General features: G+C 38.3%; 1 protein-coding gene across 1 annotated transcript in view; it reads left to right on the top strand.

Annotated features, from left to right (window-relative positions):
* Positions 1 to 11391, top strand: part of SNX7 (sorting nexin 7) — a 26761-nt gene that overhangs the window by 644 nt on the left and 14726 nt on the right. Inside the window, exons 2-6 of the mRNA XM_010006648.1 lie at positions 2895 to 3005; positions 3380 to 3544; positions 4455 to 4656; positions 7105 to 7304; positions 10741 to 10827. Coding sequence (XP_010004950.1) covers positions 2895 to 3005; positions 3380 to 3544; positions 4455 to 4656; positions 7105 to 7304; positions 10741 to 10827 — 765 coding nt within the window. The remainder of the gene's footprint in view (positions 1 to 2894; positions 3006 to 3379; positions 3545 to 4454; positions 4657 to 7104; positions 7305 to 10740; positions 10828 to 11391) is intronic.

An 11391-nucleotide genomic window follows, 5' to 3' on the forward strand; every position in this document is an offset into this window, starting at 1 on the left:
AGCAGGAATACGAAACAGCAGAAAGGCTGATTCAGTTCTAAGACACTGTATTAGCCCAATTATTGATGACTTCTGGATCACTTGCAAGCTAGCAGTCTAATGTCTTGCGTAAATGTTACCTTCTACAAAGTCTTTCAATTCCATTTTTTTTGTCATGACAGTGTCCCCTATCACATGGGCATTGGTTTCCCATTTACAGTTGCCTATGATTTCTGCAGAAACGGCCACAATTCTCCCATGAAAAAGTAATATTAGGAAACAACTAAGTGTATTTTTGGTTGTCCTGAATAAAAAATATTTACTGGAAATAAAGAAGTCAGGCTTGTGAGACTAGTCAGGTCTTCTGGGATTACCAGTAAATACTCTGCAGACTGCATTTTGAGAATTGCACTGTTAATTTATTTTACTTTGAGTTCTTTTTAAAAGATTAATTTAAAACCAAATTTTCAAATGGGAATTATTCATCCTTAAATAAAAGGAGTTATCAGTTATTCATAAAATATTTAAGGAGTAGGAAGAGAGCTATTTTTGTTAGGCTGCAAGCAATAATTTTCACTTTATGCATGTTTTTGTAGACAAAAGAACATTTTTTTCTTCTGGCAAGTATAGAAGGGCTGTAAGGTGGATTGGTTTTGCTTTTTTATCTATTCTATACTTTCTTATCATATTTAATGTAAAGTGCTGGTTGTTGATGATAAAGTAATAGCATTCCTTCCACATACCTTGAAAAATGTTTATTCAACCATCAAAAATGTTTAGATTGCAAAAGCTTGTTTAGAGGTTTTTAGAATTTACTTGCATTGCACTATAAATCTCTGTGCAACAATGAATGCTAAACAGCACACATTACTTTAATGAAAACACAGCTCTTTGTGCTTGATTCTAGAAGATAGAGCAGTGATAAAATAAATCTTATGGTCTGACAATTTTGCAACACTGTAATAAGCATTTTTCTAGGCATTAAAGGTTTGTTGGCAAGTTCTAACAAAGGGCTACAAAACTGGAATTGATGATGGGGCACAGAATCCATTAAGCAGCACAGGAAGTGTTATTGCTATGATATGCTTAAGTTTTCAGGCTCTGAATGTGTGGCTTGCTGACTAGTGTCAGCCGGTCCCAAGGACATAGCTATTTGTTTGGATTTGTTTTTCAGAATGCTAGAAGATGGGCTCTTCTCGCTTGCAGATTACTAATAACTTTAAAAGACACGCCCTAAACGTAGCAAATATAATCGCGATTGTGAAAAGGAAAATGCCACGCTAAAATAGTGATTTACATCTTTTGGAAACACTGTGGTATGCTAATTATTATCATAAAATCATAGGGGTTGGAAGTGACCTCTGAAGATCATTGAGTCTAACCCCCCTGCTGCAGCAGGAACACATCCAGACAGGTGTTGGAATGTCTCCAGACAAGGAGACTCCACAGCCTCTGTGGGCAGCCTGTTCCAGTGCTCCATAACCTTCACAGTAAAGAAATTTTTCTTCACATTGAGGTGGAACTTCCTGTGTTGTTGTTTGGTGCCATTTCACAGAATTACAGAATCACCGAGGCTGGAAAGAACCTTTAAGATCATCAAGTCCAGCCTATGACCTAACACTACCACATTGGGTAGACCATGGCACTGAGTGACACAACCAGCCTTTTATTGAACACATCCAGGGACAGTGCCTCCACCACTTCCCTGGGAAGTCCATTCCAATGTCTAATCACCCTCTCCCTGAGGAAGTGTTTCCTAATATCCAACCTAAACCTCCCCTGGTGCAGCTTCAGGCCATGCTCTCTCATCTTGCCCTTTCATCCTGTCTCAGGGCACCACTGAAAAGAGCCTGGCCCATTCTTGACACCCACCCTTCAGATATTTAGTTATTAATCAGGTCCCTGCTCAGTCTTCTCATCACTAAACAGCCCCAGGTCTCTTAGCCTTACCTCGTATGACAGATGTTCCAATCCCTTAATCATCCTTGTAGCTCTCTGTTGCTCTCTTTCCAGCCTGTCCCTGTCTGTCTTGAACTGGGGAGCCCAGAACTGAACACAATACTACAGATGTGATCTTACTCGGGCAGAGTAAAGGGGGAGGAGAAACTCCCTTGACTTGCTGCCACACTGTTCTTAATGCATTCCAGGATACTATTGGCTCTCTTGGCCATGAGACCACATTGCTGTCCCATGGATAACTTGTTGTCCACCAGGTCCTTCTCCATGGGGCTGCTTTCTAGCTGGTCAACCCCTAATCTATATCGGTGCATGGTGTACAGTACTCTACACTTATTCTTACACTCCTCATTAGGTTCCTCTTTGCCCAGCTCTCCAGTCTGTCCAAATCTTGCAGAATGTCAACACAGCCTTCAGATGTATCAGCCAATCCTCCTAGCTTTGTGTCATCAGCAGACTTGCTGAGAATACACTCTGTCCCCTCATTCAGGTCATTGATTAAGATGTTGAGTAAGACTGGGCCCAGTATTGACCCCTGACGAAGACCAGTAGTCACAAGTCTCCAACTGGACACTGCACCATGGATCACAACCCTCTGGGCTCTATTGTTTAACCAGTTCTCGATCTGTCTCACTGTCTGCTCTTCTAATTCACACTTTCTGAGCTTGTCCACACGGATAAGCCTTGTAAGTCATTCTGTGTCCAGTTTAGTGCTTGCTTTTTCTTTTTTTTTTTTTTTTACAATAGAACTTTGATTTCTTGCTAAAAGGGGATGTGTTTTTTCTCTTCGAGTAGTCGATCGTTGCAATTTAAAATTAAACAGCAAGCAAATAACAAGGGCAAAATAGAATCTGTGCACTCCCTTCAAGTACTCAGTTTTTTCCAAAATGTAAAACTATTGTGTTCTTTTTTTTCTGGTATTCTGACCTGGGCCTGTTTTTCTTGCCTCTGGTTTTCAGACATCCCGTGGTGCATTTGACTCCAGTGAATATGAAGTTCGAAGAAGATATCAGGATTTCCTTTGGTTGAAGAGCAAACTTGAAGAAGCACATCCAACACTGATCATTCCTGTTCGTTTGCTAAAACTTAAGTTATTTTTATTTGTTTATATGATGGCTACAGTTTTAAACAGATGTTTGAGGTCTTTCTTCAGTTTCTGAAATCTCACAAACATTACACCAACCTAGTTTGATTAGCTTTATACGTATGTGATAATTAAAAATCCCATACAAGTATTTCTTATGTTTGTAATTGTGCCATGTACATTAATTTGTCCTTCCTTCTTGGTTGTACTGGCATTCTTCTGTTAATGCCCCTGTTGAATGTGGTAACTGTAACAATTTGGTATTTGCATGGTGGGTTCTACAGGGTATATGTGTGGTTTTTATTGAGTAGAAGTATTATAATATTAATTATAGAACATATTTTTTTCTTTTTCCATTAGCCATTGCCTGAAAAATTCATAATGAAAGGAATGGTGGAACGATTTAGTGATGAATTCATTGAGACTCGAAGGAAAGCTTTACATAAATTTTTGAACCGTATTGCTGATCATCCAACTTTAACTTTTAATGAAGACTTCAAAATTTTTCTTACAGCACAGGCCTGGGTAAAATGACTTTATTTTTATTTACAGTTATGTGAACCCATGTCTTTGGTTAGTACAGTATATCAGGAGTTTCCCAAGTTCAGTACTGAGTAGTGTCCTTCCATGGCTTGTACAGAAGCGTCAGAAGAAGGCAGGGGGATTATGGGATATTCGCCTCCTGAGATAACATTGTTTTATGTGCTTCTGGTAATCATGCATGGGGCCATAAGTACTGCTCTACCTTCCAAAGCAGTTTCTGTTGCTGCATTTTGAATTCTGGTGGCAAATTCACAGTATTTCAACTCTGCATGCTTTTCAGTATACATATAAGCTTCTAAGATTATATGAATGTCATCTGTTTTGGCATGGCACTGTCTTTTTCATCTGCTTAAAAAAAAAAATGTTATGCTAGTCTCATAAAAGAAAAATGCAGCTTTTGAATTTCCTGTTGTATTTTGGCAAGTTGAAAACTGGAGTTTGTACTCAGAAAAGGTTGCCTCTGAACTTCAGCAGAGGTTATTCTAGCAACATATAAAAAGAGTTGCAAAAAAAATAGATGGATTACTTCTTCCAGTTGGAACATTGTTTGCTTTTCTCAATGACTTATTTCTGCAATCATTGCTTCTGCTTTCCTGTTCAAAAGCCTAAACTGCAAACTAGCTACTTCCCCCAAAGGATTGAAAGGGCAAAGGTTCTTGGCCATCTTTAATCATTCTTGTGAGGGCGTGATACACAGCATCCTTGTGTTTGCCCAGAAAGGCTGAGCTAATACGTGCACAACAGGTACAGTTCTGACATTGGCCTAGTAATTTTAAAGTAAGATATATGCACAAAAATACATACAGAGGCTTATGTATGTAGCTTTGTATAAAAAAATGCAAAACAAACCCAAAAAGTACATGGAAGTAAACATGGCTTGTTCTTTTCATAGGAACTCTCCTCACACAAGAAGCAGGGTCCAGGTTTGCTGAGCAGGATGGGACAGACTGTCAGAGCTGTAGCATCCTCAGTAAGGGGAGGAGTTAAAAATCGTCCTGAAATGTTTACAGACATGAATGATTACATGGAAACATTTAGTCAGAAAATAAATGTACTAGACAAAATAGCTCATAGAATTTACAAGGAAGAAAAGGGTAAGTAGAAAACAAGTATCACTGTTACTGATTTAAGAAATTAATGTACTGGAAAAACTTTTCATTGTGCTAGGCAAAATACTCTTTCCAGCAAGCAGGGGAAAGGAAGATTTTTGTTTATACTGTGCTTTTTGTAACAGTCATTGTTTTAGACCTTCAAGTTAGTTTGAATAGCTTGTTAATAGGAAGAGTTTTAACATGTGTTTGAACTATTTGATCAGGAAATTAGAAAGAAGAAAATGTAGCAAGTATGGCTATCTTGTTACTTGTCCTTTTTGGAAAGCTGCATGACCTTTTGTTTTGTACTTTCAGTGGAATGTATGTAAATCATAGAAGTTTTCTGTGCTGTCTCCTGCCATAACACTGTCTAGATGCCAGATCTCTCTTTTTTTTTTATCTTTTCTTTTTTTTTTTTTTTTATTTCATTCCACACCTTTTCTCAGTGTTAATCAAGCGGATTTATTCTTAATAGCTTTCCTGTTGACCATAATTTCTGTCATGGCAAACTGTGCCTGTTAAGAGTTTTCATAAGAAAGGAAGAAAAGGGTAAGTAGAAAACAAGTATCACTGTTACTGATTTAAGAAATTAATGTACTGGAAAAACTTTTCATTGTGCTAGGCAAAATACTCTTTCCAGCAAGCAGGGGAAAGGAAGATTTTTGTTTATACTGTGCTTTTTGTAACAGTCATTGTTTTAGACCTTCAAGTTAGTTTGAATAGCTTGTTAATAGGAAGAGTTTTAACATGTGTTTGAACTATTTGATCAGGAAATTAGAAAGAAGAAAATGTAGCAAGTATGGCTATCTTGTTACTTGTCCTTTTTGGAAAGCTGCATGACCTTTTGTTTTGTACTTTCAGTGGAATGTATGTAAATCATAGAAGTTTTCTGTGCTGTCTCCTGCCATAACACTGTCTAGATGCCAGATCTCTCTTTTTTTTTTATCTTTTCTTTTTTTTTTTTTTTATTTCATTCCACACCTTTTCTCAGTGTTAATCAAGCGGATTTATTCTTAATAGCTTTCCTGTTGACCATAATTTCTGTCATGGCAAACTGTGCCTGTTAAGGGTTTTCATAAGAAGGTTGCCTTAATCTCATTTTTTTCCTTAAGTAACAGCAGTTTGCACACCTTCTTGAAACACTGAATTACTGATTTTCTGAGATTGATGCTGATGTCAGGTCTGTTCAGTGGCATTTCCACTGGTCAGCACTTGAGGGATTTTATTGTCAATGTAATATAATTTGAAGACCTGCACTGTGTTCTTTATTATGAGCCCTTGTGCTTTATTGTGAAGTACCAGATCTCAGCACATCCTCACTAAATTAGAGGGGTCTTATAAAGGAAAATATATCTTGGTGAAAAGAGTTCTTTTTGTACATTTGGGTGAAAATAGCTGGCTGAGGTCCATAGGTTCAAGGCATCAGTGCCAAAATATTTCTTGGAAAACCTTATCATTTTTGACATGCTCCCAAATGCTGCAGGTTGTATCTTCTTTCTAGATTTTCCAAATAGCATTTGGCAGAACATGAGTGTGCAAGTTGCACTACTGTAAATATGAACTGTTGATAACCTGTTATTCAGAGAGCATTCCTTCTTACGTTAGTTTAACATGGTATTATGAATTACATCTTACATGTAATTACATTTTTTTTCCCAATTAACATAAAAAAACCATCACACTCTTCATGGCAAACATCTGCTTTGTGTCTTTTCTTGGGCATTTCTCCATTTTAAATTCAGTTGTGGTGAAATTTTTTTTTCAATACATGACCAATGCACTCACAGTATGCTCCTGTGAACAGGAGCTTCCAGGTGATATCCAGCCTTGCCCAAGTTTAGCCTTACCAAATAGCACAGTGAATTCTGGACTTTCTTTCTGCTTACAGATTAACAGTTGGCCTAGGGACATAAGAGAAATAATTTGTAGGATATCCTTATAAAAAGACTACTAAAGGAGATAAAACGTGCAGAACTGGAGTGAACTTCAGTGTGTCTTCTGAAGCTTTTGGGACATAGCAAGGCTGCTAGTTTCTAATAACTGAGAAGGGTTTTGGAATATTACCATACAGAGGAATTCAGAGCAGTAGAAGCAAATTGGACCCATGGCTCCTGTGGGCTGCTGTGGCTCCTGTCCCTCTATATGAAGGCCACATGAAGTAACTGAGGTCACTGGGTGATCTGAATACAGCTCTTCAGGTCTGTCTGAGTATTCGTGTCCTTTCAAAATGACTGGGGCATTTTTGCTGATACATTTAGGAACTACTTAATTACAATTGATAAGGTTTTTCAGAAGCAATGAACTGCAGTGTACTTATCTTGGCCATTTTAACAAATTTAAACATTAGCCTCAATCTCTTGCTTTGTTCACAATAAATATGGGTTGTAATTAGTATCACTTAGATGTTTATTAATGAACAAAAGAGTAATATGTGTGTATGTTCCTGTTAAGAGTATTTTAATGAAATGAAGGAATATGGTCCCATCCATACACTGTGGTCAGCATCAGAAGAAGATATAGCAGACTCCCTCAAGGGTGTTGCCACCTGCATCGACAAGTGTTGCAAGGCTACGGAGAAGCGAATGGCAGGGCTCTCGGAAAACCTGCTGCCCATTTTACACGAGTATGTTCTCTACAGTGAAATTCTGATGGTAAGGTTTCCTTAAGGATTGCTTATGGTTGTATATCAAGGTCAGCTTAGTCCAGCGATGAGCTCTAGAAGAGAATTTGTAACTGATGAAAATTACTTTGCAGTCCCTCTGTTTACTGTTGTTACTAAACATGTGCGGCATAGGATAGCTGTCCCCTAGCAGGGAATCTGGTCAGTCCTGTTTCTCTTGCTAATTGGGCATGAAGCACCTCTTCCAAATGAGAAGAGCTTGGTAGTTTCGCATGGCAGGCAGCTCTTGGTAGCTGTGCTGAAGTGTCTGGTTTTGCCACCTTAAGAGAGAGCTCTGCATTGTAGCAGAGAGGCGAGAACACGGAAGGTCTGGGGAACAGCAGCTGAGAAAGGCTCCTTTGGCACTGCTGAAATGTGAACTCATCGAGCAGCAGATTGTGTGGGGGAAAAGGAGTGGAGAGGTTTTTCCCTTTCTAGGAGATGTTCCTAAACTATGTTTTCTCTCTGCAGAACAGCAGGGAACTTCCAGTCCCTGTGCCGTTATATAAGCACGTGTTAGTCTTTGCCATTAGCTGATGCTCTCAGTTCCCTTTATGTACATATTTTTCTTGCACTTGCAGAGAATATAAAAATATCTGACTATGGAGTTGTTAAACTCAGTGCTAATGGATAATCAACATAAATAAGTAACTGAATCCAGCATGTCATAATTCCTGCTCTGCTGCCTCCAGAAAGCAGAAAATAGGTATAAACCTCTCTGTCTAGGTTTTGAGCAATGCAAGCTGCTGTCTCCGTTCTTGCCTGGCTGCTGGGAACACAGCTTCTACTGCAGTGGTTTCTCTAACACACTGTTAGAGGCCATGGGTAGAGCAAGACTCAAGTTAACTCAGCCTTTGCTGGGACTATGCAGAGCATTGCCAGTTTTTCAGTAAGGCTTAGCTACTGAGAGGTTCAGAATTACTGCTGCAATGACTGCTGACTTTAAAACAGGCTTCACTGAAAGAGCGGCCATGCAGAATGTCCTGACTCTCACAGGTCTCGTTATTTACATGTACATGCAGGTAGATGGGGGTAGGTACTGCTTTGCTTAAAGATCTGAGGAAGATTTGAGATTACCATCCTAGCAATTGCAGGTCTTCCTCTCCCCCACTTCTAAACTTATTTTTCAGAATGTCTAAGTCTGTTACCCATGAGCCATCCCAGCCTTTCTGCTATCAAAGTGATGCCACCTGCACGTTGCATTAGTCTGCAGCCTGGCTCACCCTTTATCAGGCATTGTCTTTTGTCCAGAGCACAGAGACAAACAAACCACTGACAAACCCCAGAGTGACTACCTGGCTCTCCACGCACACATTACAACTAGCTGTTACCCATTGCATATATATTTATTTTTTTTTTGCTTGCAGTGTTCTTGATTCAGCACTTGCAACACAGGATTAGGCTGCCATGAGGTCCTAGCCAGAGGAAAATCTTCCTCCATTAGCTCATTCTTGTTCTACAACTGTTCCTTTCATTTGCCATGGATTTTTACTTTTCCTACAGCTTACTTCCACTTCTCAGTTTGGAAAGGGAACTACTAGTCATGATAAAAATAAAAAAGGGGAAGTCATACACTAGTCAAACCTGCTTTCAGAGGTGTTTTGAATCCCTCATCACAGAGACCTTTGTGCGCTGCTGTCAAGATCAGGCACAAATGTGCAGAAGAAGGTGTGGTCAATACAATGCAATCCTTGTATTTTCCAGTCTTGGGAGTTCAGCCTTAAACTGGGGGAAGAGATTAATTCACGGCTAAAATATTTACATATGGACTGGCTCCTTCCTAACTGACTCACGGAACACATCTGGGGTTTGCAGAGAACTGCTGTGCCTCATGGTAAAAACTGCAGCAATAAATTTGTTATGGGTCCACATACAATAATTTGAGGGTTTAGTGGCAGGGTGCCACCAAACATTGCACAAAACAATCACAGAAGTATAATAATGTGTTTTAAAAACACAGTCCCTTAGTTTGCCATTAGAAGTCAGCACTTGTATATAGCTGTAACACATTAATATTAAAAGAATCTGGTTTATCTTGTAATTTAAGTATTTGTGATAAAAGTTGCCAAATAGTCATTAACTCAGTTTTAAAAGAGGCAACAGAAATAGTAAAAAAGAGAAAGCATTTGTGATACAAAGGAAGACTGTTCCAGACAAATTTGTTTTGCTTTTATGTGTGCACTAAACACTTTCTGTATTTATGTAATCAAAAGATTTCTGAGCATTAGTATGTATTGCTAATCTATTACTCAGAATTGTCCTAAGTCAGGTTTACTAATATTTTCTAGTGAATACTTGTTCAAAAAGAAACAATTAAAATTATTTGAAAATTAACATCCTAAATTATTCTATTGTGCTTGTTACAAGATTTCAAAGAGAACTTGATCAAATAAGACAGCTAGAGAAGGTAGAGCTGCTTGTGCCCAGTGCTGTTTCAACATGCCCTATGCTAGAGGTGAATACTGAAAACCTCTTTAGTATATGCAGAAGAAGCAGTAAAACCAGTTGTGGCACGGTAATGTCAAAGAAGGTTTTGAGATTTGTAATTATATATGTCCTGCTTCTGATATTTATTTAAAAGGACTAAAGCCTTGCAATGTTTCTGCCAGATAAGAACACCCACGTGTGCTTTTACAGATGAGGCAACTAATGCAGAGAGAAATTTATAAGGCTGCAGTGAGGTCACAGAGCAAGTAAGCACTGGAAAAGGAAATTTAATTTGTGATACCATTCCTGTCATGTAGTCTAGCAAGTAACTTTCCTTCTCCTTCCTATTTTTTTTATTTTTTTTTTTATAATGCTAAAAATCCCATACATTATAAGACAGTTTTAAAGGAGGTAATAATTACATATGCTGTAAATAAGCACAGGTATCAACATCAGAACATCTGTCATTTTTATTATTAAAGAGTTAATCTAATTTTACTGAATGACTTTTGGCAGTTACAAAATACTATTGAAGCTTAAAGTCACAATTTCAGTAATGCCTGGTTTACTGTTTTTAATAATTTATTCTACTTTGTATTGTAGTTTTTATTCCAGTAAGATACTTTTGTTCATGAGATTTGGCAATCTCATGTTGCTGTTTTAAAATGTCAATATAGAGTAAGTTGAGCTGATACCAAGTAAACTGCTGTTGCAGTTTTTCTCATACAACTAGTAATGATGTATGTCACATTCCTGCGGCACTGATTTTAGATTTATTAAGATTCTTGAAAGACATGTAAAATAAAATGCAGGTATTGAAAAATAAGTCTTTGTGATTTTAGGATTTTTTTGAGGAAAGTCCATCTATTACGTCAAAATTATTAAATGGCATCATTCTGTGATCTTGATAAATTTCTTAAATAGCCTTATTGTCTGATGATTTTGTAAGTAGATGGCAAAAATTGGGTGCCGTTTACTTTTTTTTTTCCTTCTATCTTAAGGGTGTTTTGAAAAGGAGAGACCAAATTCAAGGCGAGCTTGACTCCAAAGTTGATGCTTTAGCCAATAAAAAGACAGAAAAGGATCTGGTGAGTATGTACAGAAAGCTGAAATCTTCTGGGCCTTCCTTATTTAACTGCAAAAGACAATCCCCTGAAGAAAGTGCATCCCCTGAAGCCATGCTCTGTAACTGGATGGTGTCTCTGTAATTCTCATACTCAACTCTGAAAATGTTTGGTCTCTCTAGCTGTGTTTGCCAGGCAAAGGCAACCCATGAGAAAGATGCAAAGCTTCAGTAGATAGGCTGCTGGAGCAAAGGACTGGTAATAGTGGGCGACCACTGTGTTTTGTCAACACAGACTGTACCACAGCTTATTTTTAGCATTTCTGTTTACTTCCACACTGGGAGTTAAAGTAAGATTTGCTGCAGTGCTCTTGTAGCTGCTGCTTCATTGATGTAGGAGAGACAAAGGAGGTGGTTAGAATGAGCAAAGCTGATCATAAAATCCACCTCAGAAAAAGTTCTGCATTCTGTTCTTTCAGGTTTCTGTCTTATCTGCTTGGGCCCAGGGCTATTTTTTTACTTCCAGTAGGACACCTTCATTCATTCTAGTGAAGTCAGACCGTAACTGGTAGCCCATGAGGGCAGGCAT

This window comes from Chaetura pelagica, unplaced genomic scaffold, assembly GCF_000747805.2.
Source record: "Chaetura pelagica isolate M959 unplaced genomic scaffold, ChaPel_1.0 scaffold69, whole genome shotgun sequence".
Classification (NCBI taxonomy): Eukaryota; Metazoa; Chordata; class Aves; order Apodiformes; family Apodidae; genus Chaetura; species Chaetura pelagica.